This window comes from Rattus norvegicus, chromosome 6, assembly GCF_021556685.1.
Source record: "Rattus norvegicus strain SHRSP/BbbUtx chromosome 6, alternate assembly SHRSP_T2T, whole genome shotgun sequence".
Taxonomy (NCBI): Eukaryota; Metazoa; Chordata; class Mammalia; order Rodentia; family Muridae; genus Rattus; species Rattus norvegicus.
The window spans coordinates 32,307,426-32,326,994 of NC_141539.1; the positions used below are offsets into that span (position 1 = coordinate 32,307,426).

The following is a 19,569-nucleotide window of genomic DNA, read 5'->3' on the forward strand; positions in this document are numbered from 1 at the left end:
TCATACTAAATTACCTTATTGGAGTTTGGGGAGGCCAGAAAACCCATCACACCCTTAGAATCTTCTTGGTTTATTTGTATATCCCAATCTATGTAAATTTTTTTAAATCTTTTAAAAATTTTTTTACTTGTTCACTTCTGCTCACTGCTCCCCTCCCATAATCCTTCCCCCAACCCCCTTCCCCTTCTCCTCTGAGCAGGTTGGGGCTCCCACCTTGGTGTCCCTCCCACCTTGGTACTTTGAGTCTCTGCGAAGCTAGGTGCTTCTTCTCCCACTGAGGCTGGACCTAGGCCTCCCCGCTCATACATAGCAGATGTGTAATTTGTGTAAATCTTACCAATTAGATTTCCAGAAGGGAATCTTTATCCAATTTTAATAGTTTTTTTTTTTAAACTTCCTTAATATCTTTAAAGTAGGAAGGGGGTGGGGTGGGGTGGAGAGATAGATGGCTCAGTGGTTATGAACACTGACTGCTCTTCCAGAGGTCCTGAGTTCAAACCACATGGTAGCTCACAACCATCTGTAATGGGATCGGATGCCCTCTTCTGGTGTGTCTGAAGACAGAGACCGTGTATGTGCTCGCATACATAAGATAAATGTATCTTTGAAAAAAAAAAAAAGTATGAGTGGACCAGAAGATGCTCAGGGGGTAAAAGTGCTTGCATGCCACCAAGCCCGGCCACCTGAGTTCCAACCATGGGACTCCCATAGCAGAAAAAGAACAAAGGCCACAGATTGTCCTGCCACCAACCGGTGGGCAGTGGCACAACTCTGCTGTCAATAAATGGATCTTTTTTTTTTTTTGGTTCTTTTTTTTTCCCAGAGCTGGGGACCGAATCCAGGGCCTTGCGCTTCCTAGGCAAGCACTCTACCACTGAGCTAAATCCCCAACCCCCAATAAATGGATCTTTAAAACTTAAGTGTGAGGCAAGGAGCCGGAGGAGCCATATCAGAGTTTGGACAAAAACCGAAAGGTTTGTTTTTTTAACTTAAACTAGAGGGTGGGGGGGGGGGTGTAGATCAGCTGGTAGAGAGCCTGCCTGGCAAACATGAAATTCTAGGTTCGAGTCCCCGCACTGGCTGTGGTGACACATGCTTATGATCTTAGTGCCCAGCAAGTAAGGCCAAGAGGCTCTGAAGTTCAGTCATCTTCAGCTACAAGGTATTTGAGGCCAGCCTGGGCTACATGAGACCCTGTCTTTAAAAAGTTAATAAAGATGGTAAAATGATTAGAAAAACCAAGTGTGGTTATTATTTCCACACTTTCCCCAAGCAATCAAGTGTTGCCATCCCCTGTCTGGTACTGAAAGTCACACCAGGATGGTCTTCGGAAGCAAGCTGATCTTTTTACACCCAATCAGCAATCACCAGAGCGACAACCCCCTTCGTAGGGCAAGCAACGTGGTTCAGCTGGATCCCCAGCACACCCTAAACCAGGCCTGGTGGAAGGCCAGTAAGGGCAGGAAGAACAAGATCAGAAAGCAAAGGTCATCTCGGGACCAATGCAGCTAAATAACTCTTATCTAAAAAAACAAAAACAAAAACAAACAAACAAAACCCCAAACCAAACAAGACCCATACTCTTGTGCTTTAATGCATGACTGGCTCTGCACTGAGCAGCTTTCTGTTACAGTGCCTCCCCCTCTGCATCTACCAAGGACCAAAAGAGACAACTTGAAAACAATTAAAAGGATTTAAAAATTATTTATTTTTTTATTACAATAAATATTTATCAATAAAGAATTAAACCATTGAAAACTAAAACCTACTGCCTTAAAGTTGGAGTCCATAGCAGCAGACACAAACATAAAATCCAGTTGAAAGGTCAAGGGTCAAGGTTTCTAGACTCCGGTGACAACAGTCAGGTCCTGATTATATGGACTAATGACGGGGAACGGTAACACAGAGAATGCAGAACCCACACTCAAACGACCCAGAGTATGCTACTATACATCCAACCACAAGACTTGGAACATTCCGGTGAAGTGAAGCAGGCTCAGAGCTCTGCTTCAGCAAGATCAAGTATCTCCCAGATGGCGTCCGCAAGCACACCGCTCCCAAAGCTCCTCCCAGCCGAAAGAGGGCCTGGGAGACCCAGAAACCTCAACCCCAAAGATAATAGCCAGCATTCTCGAAACCAGTCTTTCTGGCTCCAAGTTCCCTGGTGAAAGGGACGTGGAACTGGATATACTTGGAGGGCTTTCTCAGGGCCGAGATAACCTGGAGGGGAAGGATCACGGTTCCAGGGGGGACGTGGCTTTAGATGTGGGCCATGGGCACACCGAGCCCACACAAAGCAACAGGTTAATGAGGGTTGCCACCTGGCTGAGAATCAAGGGCAAACTCTATTAGATCCCATATCATAGATACATACGGAGAACAGGTGTACACAGTGAACGTGTAAACACAGAGCACATGGGACCAGAGGAAATAAATGCTAAATTAACACGGCAAGTCCTATACAGGCCAACTACAACTGAAGCACTCGAAAGGGGAAGGATCTTATGTCCTCTTTTTCTTCCTCTCTGGTATCTTTCTCATTCTTTGCGGCAAACACACCCCACCTGCTCTAGTGACGGTTTTTAAGTATCTGGGAAGAAATTTTACTCTTGCTTCAGAAGACTACAGAGAGTCTACCCATAAAGGCACCAAATTAAACTCTCAGCCACACAGACCCTGCTGCCTGTTCAAAGCATAGGTCATAAAATCTCACTCAAGAAAGCAGGACTGTATTTTCTTCGGCTGTCACCCACTTAATGCTCCATGAGGCAAGAAGGGCAAGAGCACGTGGCTTCCCATGTACCTTGGTCATTACTGTCTTCCATTCTGCCCAAAAAGGGGGGATTTTTTTTTGTTTGTTTGTTTGTTTTGTTCTTTTTTTCGGAGCTGGGGAGCGAACCCAGGGCCTTGCGCTTCCTAGGCGAGTGCTCTACCATTGAGCTAAATCCCCAGCCCCGGGATTTTTTTTTTAAACTGAAATTCTGAGTTCAATGCTGAATTCTGCTCCCTTGGGACATTTTGAAATGAGCTAACCATTGGGCATAACTGAGTCTTTGTCTCTGGAATGGCTGCTCTGATAAGGCTATCTGAATGTTAACATGGGACAGCAGAGTGGGCGAGCAGCTCTGATGCTCACTACTATAGAGTTACAGAAATCTCTACAGGTGAGCGCTGCAGTCAAGGATGCTTACCAAGAATATCACAATCGAGAATCCATGGAGGATTATTTCTGTTTACAAAGAAACCCACTCCAGCTCTTATTTTGTTACCCAAAGAAACTGCTTAAAAGATCTTAGCTAGCATGATAGAAAACATCCGCGGTACTTGGTCATTCCCTGGCCTCACCACTATCTTTGACTTCCATTTTAGTGCTACTGAAAGGGCACTCACTGGTCCTATTTTAGACTCTCAGTGGCCACGGTCCAACTACCATAAAAGCAGCTGGACTCCCTGACTCCATCCAGCTCTCTAAGAATGATCTTCTGAAAGGCAAGACAAGAATCTAAAAGCCCCGAACAACCTTTCTGCTCTGCCCAATGGTATCTGCCTAGAGACAAGCCCTGTCAGTTACTCCAAAATCTGTCCTGGGAACCTGGCCTTCCTCACGGAATGAACAAAACTCCTTGCTCAAGCTGCTTGTGGGAGGGGACTAAATGTCACAATCCCTTCTGCTACCCTAAACGTGAGCTCAGCAGATATCTATAAAAAGAATATATCCCTGCTTAAAAGGCAGTAGATAGTAACTAGCGAGCAAAGCATGTGACAACATGCAGGTTAGAAAGTAAGTTACACTTAGTTTGTAAAACACTGGAAATAAATCAGCTAGCAAGTCCAATCCCCACAGCCCATCACAGACACATCACTGTCTCTCTCTCTCTCTGGAAAAGTTAGACCACCATGATTTACCACATACCCTGAGGTTACTGCCTGTTGTGATGTCAGCCATTTGTCTCACTGTCAAAGACAATTTAGAAACAAAAACAAACAAAACACCTAATATATACAAAAGCCATTGGGTTACATAGGAAAGGAAAAGGAAAATTTACACTAGTTTTTCAAATTCGTAGAGCATCATGCATCTAAGTTTAGCAGCGATTAACCACTTTACTGTTTAGGACTGTCGCTTTAAATGCAAAGGGCGTCAGTGCATTGTGCTAGGTTAAGATTCTTTCTGGAAGGCTGTCACAGAGCAGCAAACTACGATAAGATCACTCACCCACAGTGAGTGTTCAAGACAGGGCATGCTGCTTAAAATGACATTTCATTGGACAAAGAAAACTCTGGCCTGACATCACAGAGTTCCTAAAGAGGGCTTGATCAAATCCAGAAGTCAGTCATGAAGACAGCATCCGGACACAAGCATCTCCACAACCAATTCCATCTCTCTATCTGTTTCTGGCTAATTTGGAGACCCAGAGTTAAAGCTGCAGACCTCAGGTTAACCTTCTCTAGGGTTGTTCCCAGTCCTTCACCAGCCAAGATATTAAAGGCATTCACCATATCAACATGGCAACATCTGGCTGCAACCAAGCCAGGACACAGTGAGCTGTTTCTGTCCTAGGTGTTGGCTCACTGTGAGGAGTTACAAGTTGATTTCAAGTTACATTTTAAAGAGACAAAGGAGTCCTGGACTTAAACACCTCCAAATGACCTATTTACTCTCCATAGTTCATGGAATTGACGTTGGTTTCAGGAAGCAAGGTCCCTTCCTACCCCTTCTGATTACAACATATTCCCTTAATATAATTTAGCGTGTGTTAACCTCAGATGCACACCTCTCTTCCACCGCCTCAGGAGCGAGCAAACGGCCTATTAGCAGTGCTAATAAACCATGTACAACATCTCCTGTTCGAAATTGGAATTGGAAGTATTTCAATCATAAACACTGAAATGCCAAGTGAACGGTTATATTTTTACTTCAAAGTTACTCTGTTGCTCTGAAACCTATAAACTCTATTAGTATTTTTTGAAGCAAAGACAGTGATTATGACAATTTCAAACAGTGAACTGCGATAGGATATAAGTATCATTGAAAGGTCAGGCGGCAGCCTCTATCCAAGTATTATTAATGTTGTATCCCACACCCTCTCAAATACAGGGATGTTATTTTCTGAAAAGCCTGAATGGGCTTTTTCATACCATAACCTGAAAAGAAACTTCTGACTGACAGTGTCTGTCTGTAGTGTGGGTGGATCCAGCAGCATTGAAATGCAAATGCATGGCCTGGGTCAGGCCCTTTATTCCTCAAGTACTGAGAGGAAAGTGCTTATGCTCCCAAAAGCCTGCAGTACCTTTTACATTGGGAAAGTGTACAGGAAGGGGGTGACCGACACACAGAGCTCCTGACAGTCAAGCCCTGCCTCTGCTACGACAAATGGGCCCATCAAGATGGCCGTCAGGACGCAGGACGTGAGCAGCCAGGAGGGATGTGAGGCCACAGGATTCTGAGACATGGCTCACTTCCACTCCCCCTTGACAGCGGCCTCCGCTTCTATTCGACAGTGTCGACAAAACTAACCAGAAACAGAATTCCTCACTATCACAGAGGCAGGTTTAAAAAAAAAAAACAAAAGGCACAAAACATTTTTTTTAAATCTACTTGATGCAATAAAGACAACACACATTTTGGAGAGAAAAAAAAAAGCCCCAAAATTATAGGACATGATTCTTCAGTCTACTGTACAAGGTGAAGAAAGCCTGTGGTCCAAATTCATTATTTTATAAATATTTATCGGTCATTTTCCTTTATACAAATGAATATTCTTGTGTACAAGGTCAAGAAAACAGTAGAATGATTAGCCAAGCACCTTCTAACAAGTCAGGCAGAACACGAGGTGCACAGACCAGTTATCATCACATAACTGGCTCACCTTCCCGCCTCCATGATGGTAATCGATTAACCAGCATTTTCCACATCAACTTCTCATCAAGTTTTGCTTCCATTGTTTTGTTTCAGAGAATGTCCCCAACACATGTAAGCCTTAGCACAGGTCTGTAAGCCAGCTCCTCCACTCACTTCCAACAGCCTGGATGCCAATGATTACAATTTCAAAATGTTTCCGTGAAGTATCAATGGTTTTGGTTTTGTTTGCTTTTTTTGTTGTTGTTGTTGTTTTTTTTAAACAAAGCAGCAGAGGAATGAGTTCAACAAAGGAATGAGCTACAACATTTAAGGATGGTTACATTCATAGATAAATAAGAGTTACGAATTTAATTACATATCAACACAGCGGTGCCTATGTTATCCAAGTGCAACCTGTCCAAAAAAAAGGGTTTAAGACACACTCTTCATTTAAGCACAAACTTCATTCAGTGGAAAATAAAATCAGCAAGTAAATTTCACCACCACCAAACTAAATAAAGACAAAGTCCAAAGGAAGGAAATATCCACATTCATAAAAAGGTGTGATTTATAAATAACCACAATACAGCGGAAGGGATTTTTTTATGTTGTCAGTAAACCTCAAAAGTTATTTTGAGTCATATTAAGGGAGTAAATACTCAGTAAGGCATATATATCAAAAGTTTTCTTCAAATAGGGAGGTGGGTAGTTAGGAGAAATAGACTATCTCTCTGTTTTATTCTGTGTAAGAATAAAAACCACAGCACCTCACCCCCAGGAGAGAATGAAAGTAAGAAAAGACTGGGCAGACAGGGTTAGGATACTAACTGTGGGAGTTCTGAGACTCCTAACTCCAGCTTAAATTTCCTCTCACAAGGTACTTTATCTATATCCTCACAAGTGAGTGTGCAAGATTGGGACTGTCGTATGTATTCTTAGAAATCACAGCTCATAGGCACCCAATCCCAGCAATGCACTGCTGACAGAGAACCTGCCCCAGTGAGACAATGAAATATGCCACATTGGCCAGCTGTGGTTACAACCCGCTCTCTGCTAAGCAACAGCAGAGCATTTCACTCTAGAAGAAGATTAATCACTTGTCAGGATTCAGCTACAGCAAGAGGCAGGAATACTCGACGATCGCCACGGCAGGGGAAGGCGAGTCACTGGAGAACAACCAGGGTTTGGCAACTGTACACTGTTCTGGAGTCCCTGGCATCTCTGGCTGAAGAGACTTTTTTGACGATTTCTACATTAAATTTGGGCTATCATTCCCACAGCTATAGACCTGCCATAAATTATCAGATGCTAAGAAAGGCTGTGGCTATCTGAATGTTATTAGTGTTCCTGAATCATCTGGGGACTTTAAACATAAAAGTAAATCATCTTCAACTCTGTAGGAGTCAAAATGTATGGACTCATGAATCTAGGAACATTTAGCTGGTTTAATGTACACTGTGCTTAACCAAATGTCTCGTGGTTCTGTAAAAAAATAAAATAAAATAAGCTGGGAGTTAGAAAGTCTGAAATTCCACAAGCTCAGACCATGCTTTGTTCTTCCGTCCACATAGCGCACACTGAGATCCCATGTCTGTCAAGCAGATCCGTTTAGGTCAATGGTGATGGATGAAGTATTTACACGCATCTATTTACAGTACTTCCTCAAGATTACGGACCGATACTCTTCTCTTCCAGTCCTAGTCAATCTGAGTTTGGTTTCCTCAATGAAAAAGGATAAATCTGAAAATGTCGGCTCAGCTGCTTTACCTACAGAAAACCAGAACACAAGACAGTGACAAGCATGGACCAAATCTGCTGGGAACATGTGAGAGAATTCACCTCTGCAGACAGTAACTTACTGCCACAAATAAAACAGTTCTGGGGGACCAGATTCTAGTCCTCCTGTGAGCCTTCTAGAACAGACAAATAACACACTCAAAACTACTGCAAACTACAGGTTTACCTGACTGAGACCAGCTAGGTCAGGTATAGAAAATGACTATCTTGGTCCCTGAGAGTCCGTATTTAGCCTCTTATAAAAACTCTGCTGGGCAGTGCTTTCTAGCCTGGATAAAGCCTGTGGATCTGAAGGCCACATTTGCTGGTATATCACCGGTAGGAGACAGTTCTTTGGTACTTCTCATTTAAATGTTAGTAGTTCAAGTCAAGATTTTGATTTAGCTCAGTGGTAAAGCGCTTGCCTAGCAAGTGCAAGGCCCTGGGTTCAGTCCCCAGCTCCAAAAAAAAAAAAAAAAAAAAAAAATTTATGTATCAAACTGCACAAAGTCAGACAAAAAAAGATGCTCTTTCTGTTTGCATGCTTATTTTCCAGGTTTCTTAAAATTTGTTTTTTTAAGTTTAATTATTTATGCCTATGGGTGTTAGCTGTGTGTGTGTGTGTGTGTGTGTGTGTGTGTGTGTTCACATGTGTTCAGTGCCCATAAAGGCCAGAAGAGGGCATCTGACCCCCTGGAACTGGAGTTACAGATGGCTGTGAGCCTTCATGTGGGTGCTGGGAATCACACCCAATGAAGAGTGGCCAGGGCTCTTAACCACTGGGCCTGTTCCCCTGCTCCCCATTTTCTTTTTACATTTACTTATTTGGGGGCAGGGGCCACATGTCTGCCAAGACACGGATGTGGAGGTCAGAGGACAAAGCACAGGGACTAGTTCTCTCCTTCCACGGGGAGATGCTAAGATTACACTTGGGCAGGCACAACTGGGAGCAAGTAGCCACTTTATGGGCCCCATGAGAACTTTATTTTTATGTATTATTGTTGTGTATGTGTATGGTACACGTGTGTTATGTCACACACGTGGATGTGTGGAGATGAGAGGACAACTCTGGGAAGTTAGCTCTCCCCATCTTTATCCCTTTCTTTCCTGAGTTGCTTTCGGTTAGGGTGTGTGCTCACAGTAATGGAAACCCTAAGCTACTGACTGCCCTATAACAGCTCTCACAGGATCAGGAAGACAGAGGAGTGTTGCAAACCAAAGTTATCTGTTTTCCCCAAATTAACTCAGGACTAGGATCAAAGAAGCAGAGAAACAGAAACTAATGGGATTATCTGGTCTCACAGAAAGAACAGAACTGTTTTCTCAATTAAAAAAAAACTTACACAATGAGTTAGAATAAGAACTAACACCCCATAACCACTCAGTTAAAAGCCACTCATGGTTGCTATAACATAAGCACCATCACCCTTGCCTTACGCTTGCCCTCCACCTTCCCAGTGCTACACTGAGCAACCCTCTGGCAGTTCCCCACCGCGTGCTTCCTCCTTCTGTATTCCCAAGAGCAGTTCTGCCCTGCCCTCCATCACTCACCACTTGTACTCCATAATGGATGTGAGCCAGAGTGAAGGCAGCAGTGAGTGTGTAAAGGAGAACACTCTCAAGGCGGGAGGTTGTTGTGCCTACGATCACAGTTGCCACGACCAAGAAGAGAGGAAGCAGCAACCAGTTCAAAGTTGGGCACCGTGTGCTGCTCATTTGGCAAACGATTAGCTGACACTTGGGAGAAGCAAGAAGAGGGGAGGAAAAGAGGGAGTACTAATTAGCAAAGCACTTTTAAAGCTAGCCACCTCCACATTTAAAGAGCTTTCAGAATGTATCAATTTTCAACAGTTCTCAATTGCTCAAGGCCCTAACTGGCCCCTGGCCCCACCCTTAAAGCACAGATCTTGGGATCATATCAGAAGAGACTAAGACAATGTAGTAAGGACATCTGGCTAATCTCCACTTCAACTTGACTAGATCTAGAATCATCTTAGAAACACACTCGGGGCTTATCTGTGGAGGAGGTTCCAGAGGTTTAAATGAGGAGAGAAAACCCACTCTGTATGAGGGCAGCACTACCATGCGCTGGAGTCCTGGACTGAATGAGAGAAAGAAGTGAGCAGAGCAGTCCCATTGCTGCTTCCTCACTGGAGATGCCATGTGGCCAACCATGTGACCTGCCACCACATGCCGTGGTCAACTGTCTCCCTTCTAAAGCAGACGTCAAAGTGAACTCCCGTACATTGCTTCTAATACAGATGTTAATAGGAGTTCTTTTTTCACAACACAGAAACAGCTGAGGTAAAAAGAAGTATCTCCCAATTTTAAAAGTCTATGCTATGTAAAGAACAATTTCAAAACAGCCTCCTAAGCCTCGACACAACTAGGTTTCTTCATGGTGGTAAAGAAGAAACACAATCTCCAACCTCCGACCTCCAACCAGCAACGAACACCATTCAAAGCTGCTTTGATTCTTCTTTGTTTTGCTATTTTGGTTTTCTGAGATGGTCTCACGTAGCCCAAGCTGACCCCAAATTACAGCGAAGCTATCATTTCTGGCTTATATGATGCTAAAAAAAAAAAAAAAGTCTTACTGTGATATTGGCAAAAGCTGTTCCGACCATGAAGTAGAATATTCTAGGGTGCATTTCTAAAATATCTGAAGGTGACCGGAGGATCCACACTGTCGACAGAGTGAAGAGCAGGCATGGAGAGAAGAAGGGGACCATGGCTTCATAGATGGAATTGTGCTTCAGAGAGTTGCTTTTATAGCTTCTGAAAAATCAATACAGAACATTACATGTAGGACAGACATATTGTGGAGAGCTTTTGGGGTGGATTCTAGAAACTTCTAGGAATTTGACATTGGGCCAGGACAAAGTAGGCTTCAGGCAAGAATCTGACTTTGGGCTAGGACAGGGAAGTAGGCTCAGGTATCTTGGCCATCCCGATAAGGCCTTAGACATGGTGATCATGGGACTTTGTTTAATGCCTTGCTTGTTCCTTAACCTAGAACTGACCTTTTACTTGCATGTAGTTAAAATGTTATAAAAGCAGACTTCGGAAAAAATAAACCTGCTTCAGCCTCAGAACTGGCTGGGGTCATGCTACATACAGTGTTGTCTGATCGTCTTTTTGTCTTTTTAATTCCCGCTCCCTCCCTGGAGAACCCGTTGACTGTCTGAGCTGGCTTGGTCAGCATATGCCTGATACTTATCACCAGACTCTGCCCACAAGCATCCTTACTGTATATCCACAATCTTACCGAATGCACAGAGAACAGTGTCATTAGCCCCACTTTAAAGAAGGTTAAGTTAGAATGAAATACTCTAAATTTATTATTGCTACCAGTTCTGACCCCATCAATCCTCCCCGATTCTATTTCCTCCCCACTTCCTCCTCCCTTTCTCTACAAGGTCTCACCATGTAGCCCTGGCTGGCCTGGAACTCACTCTGGATCCACCTGCCTCTGTCTCCAGAGTGCTGGGATTAAAGTAATGTACTATCACTCCCCACTCTTTCTACTTACTTTTTAAATAGCTGTGTTAAGAATAGACGGATGGGGCTGGAGAGAAGGGTTAGAGCAGCAGTTCTCAACCTGTGGCTTACGACCCCTCTGGAGACTGAACAACCCTTTCTCAGGGGTCACATATCAGATATCCTCCATGTTAGATATTTACATTACAACTCCTTAACAGTAGCAAGATCACAGCTATGAAGGAGCAACAATATAATTTTATGGCTGGGGGGGGGGGTCACTACACATGAAGACCGGTATTAAAGCAGCTTAAAAGTTAAAAAGTTCCCACTGTTCTTCCAGAGATCCCAGGTTTGGTTCGCAGCACCTACATGGAGGCTCACACCCATCTGCAACTCCAGGAGATCTGGTCTCTGTGGACAACAGCATGCATGCAAGCAAAATACCCATCAAATAAAATAAGGAAAAAATTAGAGTGACACAGAATTTAGATATATTTCACAGAAAAGACCCTGAAGGGAGTCTGCCAGCACATCCTGGTATCTCTATGCACACTGGGAGTCATCTAACATGTTTGCTCATCTGAACAGGGCTCCAAATTCTAGTCTTCGTTTTGTTATTGGTCACATTATTTTGGACAGTTTGGTCCAAAGCCTCATCTACAAGAAGAGAAGAAAGTGACTTAAATGATTAATATGACTTGCAAACTGTAGTAAATGTTTACTTTTTAAGACAGTATCTTACTACGCACTGTTGGCAGACCTGGTACTCAGTACACAGCCCAGGCTGGCCTCGGCCTCCACAGTGCTGAGATTAACAGTGTATACCACTTCTATAAATGGCCACCAGCCTCAACGGAAGCTACGTAGAGCTTGTCTTGACATGGGTAAAATTCTGCAGACAGGGCTAAGTGCTAAGGACTAAGTAGGAAAAACAAAACAGCAGCAGAGGAAACAGCCAAAGCAAAACAACTGAGGCGTGAGAGAACAAAATATATTTTGACAAAACAAAGCAAGTGAGGGAAGCCAGCAAAGATGGGGTGTGGAAAAGTCAGAACTGGAACTCCTCTACCCTACAGCAGAAACCATCCACAAAGGCAGGACGTCTACACAGCCTCTGAAGTGGGAAGGTAGGTCAGCATAGAGTTTGATGGTAACCTACATAGAAGGGTTATGATCTCATTATCTAAATCCTTCATTAAAAGAATTTGAGCAAATCAGTATTAACAAGAATACATATCGATTCATTTAAAGGAGGGACAAACTTGAAGACTGCTGAGCCCAAAACCTTAACAAAAGAACTGACCATTTTATTAGTATAAATGAATTGACATTAGCCAATGGAGATAACCTCAATTATCCTATCAATTATCACTCTGGATCTGAACTACAGGCTTTTAAACCATTTCAAAATGTCCACATTACAAAAAGCAAACAGCTCTTTAAATTGCTAAAGATTTTCTTCTCTTTTGTTTCTCCACAACTCAAAAAAGAAAAAAAAAACTTACCTATAAAAGTTTAATAAACTCATTGGAAGAGTCACACACAATGCACATCCTAAAAGGAAGAATATTTAAATTATTATGAATTATCCCAGAGTGACTATTTTAAATTAGCGCATCCATGCAGAATGCCCAGGGGTTTCAGAGCCAGCGGCCTTCAGACTCAAGCTTATCTCTAAGGCAGAACTACTTTTATAAAGGCATTGTAAGTGAAGAGCGAGCCCCAGCTGGGTCAATCTGCAGACTGGAACCTGCCTGGCTTTGATCTCTGCATCAAGAGGTCATAGAACCACAACACTGGGCAACTCAACCTTTCCATGCCTGGTTTTCCTTATTTTGTAGGAGAAAAGTAGTGGTCCCAACTGCACCGTCCCAGCTGAAAACTGCATGGATCATGTGAAGACACTGGGACAGCACCAGGCAGAATCTACGTGAACCCCAAAGCAGGCGGGGCAGACGACACTGGGATCTGCTGCTTCCTGTTTGTCTTTAATCTTCCTAGCCTCTCCAGTTTCTTTCCTCCCCGCCCTGTACATGCCATGCTCACTTTCCCACAAGCCTACAGTGACATGCGGCTGTTCTAAGAAACCCTGCCTCTGTTGCCGGGCCACTGTGGCCCAGCTTACCCTGTCACATTTTGTTATTTGCTACCGTCTAGTACTTTCAGTTCTTAGCATCCACCCGCTCTTCCTGTCCTCAGAAACTATACTCTTGAGACCACCAAGATTCCCACTGGTGAGTTTTGTGTCACTTCTGACTTTGAAGGTGACTTGGTTCACTCCTGGGTGACTGTGGCTCCTCCTGCATTGTTCGGGGACACCCGGCCTGCTTATGCTTTTCTTTGCCTAAACTAGGTGTTTTCCACTTCATGGGCCCTTGCTTCTAAGTAGCACACATGGGGGTTACACCGGCCAAGAATACTGGAGACTTTCCGCTATCTTGCTTCTACACAAGAATGAGTTTTACTCTATTATTAGTTAGAGATTTCAGGATACTGAAACTTATTGTAGGTAAGAAGTTTCTGGGAAAGCGAAAGTTATGCCATTGGTTTCTGATGTAACCTATGTTTATCGTTACCCTGACTACCAGTTTGTGTTGTGTAGTTTTTTTTCTGCTTATAAGCAAGGGCTTTTTGCTTGATTAAATGAGACTTGATCAGAATACTGTCTTGTCTCCATTTCTCGCGCCTCTTGTCCCATCCATCCCACCCCCTCTCCGGGGTCTCTGCTGATGTTCCCGCGGGCTGGGACAGTGCATGTCATTAGTTGGACATTCCAGTCCAAGAATGAATTCATGTTCATGACCGGCTCTGCTGGCCACAAGTCACTTTTATCTCAGTGGCTCCCATACTAGAATTATAGGGTGCTCCACCACACCCAACTGAGGATCTTTATCTTAACAGCCAACCACAGCATCTGAAGGTGGGCAGCCACATCCTCCAAGCTGCAGAGCCCAGCTGAGTGGAAATGGTGGGATGACTTTTCTAGTGTTTTGCAGTCCTGGGGAGGGAAAATCCAGCGCACACACTAGCAAGCGCTCCATCTGATCCCCTACTTTGGCCTTCCAGTATGCTTAACAACACCGAGAGGTGTGACTCCCTGATCCTCTCCTTCAATCTCTGAGCCAAAGACCTTACAGTTTTCAGTGTCCTTCCCTTGTCTGCTTCCCTGTTCCATAACATCATTACCTGTCTACTCCAGACTCCTGCTGACCATACTGGGTTAAGGGTCACATAGACTTGTGATCTTATAAGGGATCAAAGTTAGAAAAATATTCCTGTGAAACAATGCCTAATAAATGAATGAATGAATAAACAAATAAAAACCTAGTTCTAAAATGCTGGTCAAAAAGACACTGAAAGATGAATCTGGCCAGTATCATATGTCAAAAGAAATGTTAAGCATTAGTGTACATAAAACTCCAAAACGTAGGCTGAGGCAAAGGAGAAGGTGAGATTTTGGCCAACCTGCACTACATAGAAAGTTCCAGATCAGGCTGGGCTAAACAGCAAACTATCTCAATGATTAATACATAAATAATTTAAAATTAATTTTTCTACTTCCAAACCCAAACCAGACTATTTGAGAGGACAGGGAACTGTCAGAGGAAAGGAGGGTCTGTTGTACTTCTCACAGCTCTTTTTTTTTTTTTTTTTTTTTTCCGGAGCTGGGGACCGAACCCAGGGCCTTGTGCTTGCTAGGCAAGCGCTCTACCACTGAGCTAAATCCCCAACCCCTTCTCACAGCTCTTAGTGCTGAGTCATTCCACACTAAGCAGGGGCTTACAGGAGAGCAGGTGCTAAATTAAGTAACACAGAAACCCGCAGCTCCACGTCACTGGAACAAAGGTTGAGACAAATTTGCTATCAAGTACAATGAGGCATTATCTCAGTGGTGAGAGAAAAACAGCTCTAAGCACGGTAAGCATGTAGATACTCTATGTTCTGTTTAAGTTATCAAAGGAAAAAATTCTTTATTTCTTCTCCAAGTGGAATGATCCTATGTTCTTAAAGATTTATCTATATAAATCTTCCATCACGTATACAACAGTGACAGAATCCATTTATGTAGACCTGCTTTTCATAGTGCTATAATTTTAAGTCAGACTTTAAAATACAGAGAATAAAACAGATACAGAAAAATCGAAGAACACATTTAAAAAATAAGTGAAATGAAATATAACCTAAGGGTAAGGTGGCTACAAAAACAAAACAAACAAAAACCTTATTTCACATTTCTAACTTACTACCAAAATGTGAGGCTAGACATGGCTCAGCGGTTGGGAGCACTGTCTATTCTTCTTGAGGACCTGGGTTCAGTTCCCAGCACCTATATGGTAGCTAATAACCATCTGTAACTCCAGTTCCAGGGGACCTGACATCATCTTTGACCTTTGTGGTGCACAGATATATGTGCAAGCAAAACATTCATATGCATAGAATTAAAAAACAAAATAAGCCATCAACACAGGGCTAAAAGATGACTCAACAGTTAAGAGAACTAGCTACTCTTACAGGGACCCAGGTTCAGTTCCCAGCACCCACGTGGTGGCTTACAACTGTCTGTAACCCCAGATCCGGAAATCCAATGCCCTTCCTTGTCCTCCATAGGCACAAGGTATATACATGGTACACAGGCATGTAAACAAAACACCCATAAAACAAAACACCCATAAAAACAAACAACAAAGAGCTCCACCAAGTTTAAGTATCTAGTTTAAAAAGACAAATGAGAAGGCTAAGCAACCCAAAGGATTAATGTACCCAAAACACAAGTGCCTCTAAGAATAAAGGAGGTGATCAATAATTCTATTGGGGAAACAGGCTAGAGAATATAAACCACACAGAAAAGCGAACACCATGGCTGTTAAGCCTGGGTGAGTTCATCGTGAGAGGGGCAGGTTGAAACTTTACAAGTGTATCATTCAGGGTAACGAGTGTGACAATATATCACGACGGTAAAACTATAAATAAACAAGCATTTCTACAATCGCTCACAGGCATACCAAGTTAACACTGTGGAAGTGTTCAGTACAGCACTGTGCCATCTGTCCTTCTCTAACTCTTCCACTTCTAGGAATCTCCTCCACACCAGCCCAGAAGACACACGCACAGACTACACTACAATAATGTGTACAACAGCAAAAGCATGGAGACAATCTAAACAATGGCTGAAAGTATAGGGGAGCTGGAAGACACAGAAAACCCTTATATACTATTGTGGATACCATCAAGTGGGGGGCAACAACAAAGAAGTGAGAAAATGAATGAAGCATGCCTTTACTAACAATAAAGAAATAATGAAAACCTAAGGCATAAATTACAAGCTAAGAACAGGGTTGGAGAGATGGCTTAGTGAGTAAAAGTACTTTCCCACCAGCCAAGTCTGACAACCAGAGCCCCACCCTCTGATCCCACAAGAAGAATTGTTCACTGACCTATACACGCATGCATGTGCACGTGCATAGAGAGGGGGGGAGGGAGAGGGAGAGACGCACACACAAGTAAATAAATAACCAGCAAAAATGACTGAGGGAAAAGAATAGGTAGAATAAAAACTATACTTCTTTTGAATATATGGCTTTATAGATTTTACTTTGTAATCATGAACACTTTCTACACTATAAAGAAAAAATTTAAAAGAAAAGCCAATGCTTATAAGCTGAAGTAAAATACAAATGTATGTATCTGAAAATGACTTCACAACACAAAGTGGTACCTTTATCATCAGATGCCATTCGGAGCCATCATTTTGAATGTATGTGTTATTTTTATCACAAGAGCAACTTTAGTCCCCTACTTGTCTGCCGAATGAAGGGCTATAAACTAAGACCATTAACATCTAGTCCTACTAGGTGAAGAACACACATTAAGTTGGAATTGACATACAATATCTGAGCCCTCTCATCACTATTTATATCAGAGACAACTAGATGGCATTGTGGCCATGTTAACCTTCGATTTAGCCAAAGAGGGTGTCTGTAGGGCAGCTGACCAGAACAGGAAAGCAGTAAAAAGCAAAGGATTCCAGGTTATTATTTTAGGGGTCCTAGAAAAAGTACTAAAGACCTAAGGAAAATAAAAGGCATACTTGAAGGCTAGTGATCGGTTGCTTCATCTAAATACAACCCTCCCTACTGCTGGTGCCCTTGTTAAAGAGTAGACTAGAAAAGGCTTAGAAACTGATGGCTACTGTAGTAGGCACAGCCTTTCTGTGGTTCTAGACCACACACTTAGGAACCACACTGTTTTAGCTACCAAATGTTTATTTGTATGGAGTGGTTTTGTCTTATGTTGTTTTTTAAAACCTTGGAAAATTCACCTTTCCCCTACCATTAGTGAGTCTCTCAGTCAGGCAGCTTCTCCTATCAAGTGTAAAAAAGAAATATATAAACATCTACTGTATGGGATTTTAAAAATGTAAACCATGTGCTTTAATAGATATTTAAACCAGACATGGGGACATGGATCTTTAATCCCAGCTCTTGGGAGTTGTGAACAGGAGGATCAGGAATTCAAGACCATCCTTGATTACATAATATCCAGCCTCTAAAAAAAAGGGGGAGGGGGTAGCCCTAGCTGAGGTGATGGTGGGAAGAGGCTCTGCGACAGGAGGGCTAACAGAGTTAGAGACAGGTGGGATGGCTTCTGTTTACAACAGACAGGACATAAAAATGGTTACCACAACCAAAACTCTTCAGTGTTCAGTGACATAAGACAGAAGGAATCCATCCAAGAGGAAGAGAGACTTAATCTTTCAGGCAGACAGGTCACCAAGTCTCCATGTCTATTACAGTCTTCCAAATCAACAATCTTCAACTTGAGGTAGGTGTGAAATGTCCACTAAATGTAGACTCTCCAATACAGGCTAGACTGAACCAAGTAATAAGTTTACAAAGCTAAAACAAAAGCCCCCTTGTTTCTGCTAACATTCTGGGGGACACTGTACAGGTGGTAGGGTTGCTCTGCTTGCTGGAGAACAAGGGAGAGAAGAACCACTCGCCACAGTCAGACCCGGGCCTTTATAACAAAGTGATGTTAAAACAGGCTTCCACATGGAGCTTCTTACCAATAATCATTGCAGTGAATAGGTCTCTATATAAGAAATTAAACAGGAAAGGTTCATACCAGGCCTCAACTCCCACAACCGCAGTCACTATGTAGACAAAAGAAATAGTCTGGAAGGGAAGCAGACAGAACAGAGGCATTAACAGCTGAAAACACAAGGAGCCAGCAATGCTCTATATACATCATTAAGTCTCATCAAAGTGATTTCTAAAAATAAAAAAGAGCTGAAATGTGCTATATAGCAAATCTTCCTGCCTGTAAGAGACTTTTCCCCTCCAGTATTAGCATCAAATAGTTACTATATAGGCAACGCGGGCAACTCGTCAGCATTTGGAACCTTTCTAAAGCAGTCCACAAACTGGTTAAGTCATAGGACAACTGGATTTGCTCAGGTAACCAGTCTCCATTAGCAAACATTCTCCACCTTCTGAGTTCTTCATTGGCGCCTCATGGCAAATGGAGAAATGACAACAGCAGAAGCTGAGACTCTGGGCAGAGAGACAGCTCTCTCTGCTCACTGAGGTGGTGAGGGAAATAAAAGCCAACAGTGCGTCAGATACGCGTGCCTTCCTCCAAGTAAACCATATTTAATAGCACAACGCTATTACATTTTAATGTAGGAATGGCATTGTAATTATGATACTTTTAAAGCTCTAATCACTTAGCAATAAATGACAAAGCAGTTAACCACATGTCCTGTAAAAGACTTAGGAAAACATGGATAACATACATGAAGCTAGAGGCCATGTGTTGGGAACTGCTAAAGCTAAGCGGCAGGTACACCGAGGGTTTGCTGTCATGTTTCAGTTTTGTGTACTTTGGAGTCAGTGATGCGGGGAACAGAACCTATGGACCTGTCCATGTTAGGCAGGTGCTCTAGCACAGTATTACGTCTCCATCCCCAGCCTCCTTCCAGGAAAAGAACATAGTAAATAAAGCAATCTTCCTTTTTTTAAATTTGTATTAAAATAAATTTGTTTTTAATGTTTGTGGTTCTTTTGTTTGCTTGGTTTCATTTTGTTTTTATTTATTTATTTCTTTTTTTTTTTTTTTTTTCGGAGCTGGGGACCGAACCCAGGGCCTTGTGCTTGTTAGGCAAGCGCTCTACCACTGAGCCAAATCCCCAACCCCTCATTTTGTTTTTAGAGACAGGGATTCTCTGTGTAGCCCTGGCTGTCCTGGAACTTACTCCATAGACCATGCTGGCCTCAAACTTAAGAGATCCGCCTGCCTCTGCCTCCAGAGCACTAGGATTAAGGGTGTGTGCCACCACACCCAGTTGTATGTGTGTTTTGCTTGCAAGTATATCTGTGCACCACTCAAGTACTTGGTGCCCAGGGAGGCCAAAAGAAGGCATCATCCCCTAGAACTGAAGTTATAGACAGCTATAAGCTGTCAGGTAC

General features: G+C 42.9%; 1 protein-coding gene across 1 annotated transcript in view; it reads right to left on the minus strand.

The window, feature by feature from the left end:
• Positions 1-6,192: 6,192 nt before the first annotated feature.
• Selenoi (selenoprotein I) overlaps positions 6,193-19,569 on the minus strand; it is a 38,199-nt gene continuing 24,822 nt past the window's right edge. The window contains exons 6-10 of the mRNA NM_001134754.1: positions 18,168-18,276; positions 12,607-12,655; positions 10,216-10,396; positions 9,170-9,355; positions 6,193-7,609 (exon numbers count right to left, since the gene is read on the minus strand). Of these exons, the coding sequence (NP_001128226.2) occupies positions 7,511-7,609; positions 9,170-9,355; positions 10,216-10,396; positions 12,607-12,655; positions 18,168-18,276 (624 nt within the window). The 3' untranslated portion in view covers positions 6,193-7,510. The remainder of the gene's footprint in view (positions 7,610-9,169; positions 9,356-10,215; positions 10,397-12,606; positions 12,656-18,167; positions 18,277-19,569) is intronic.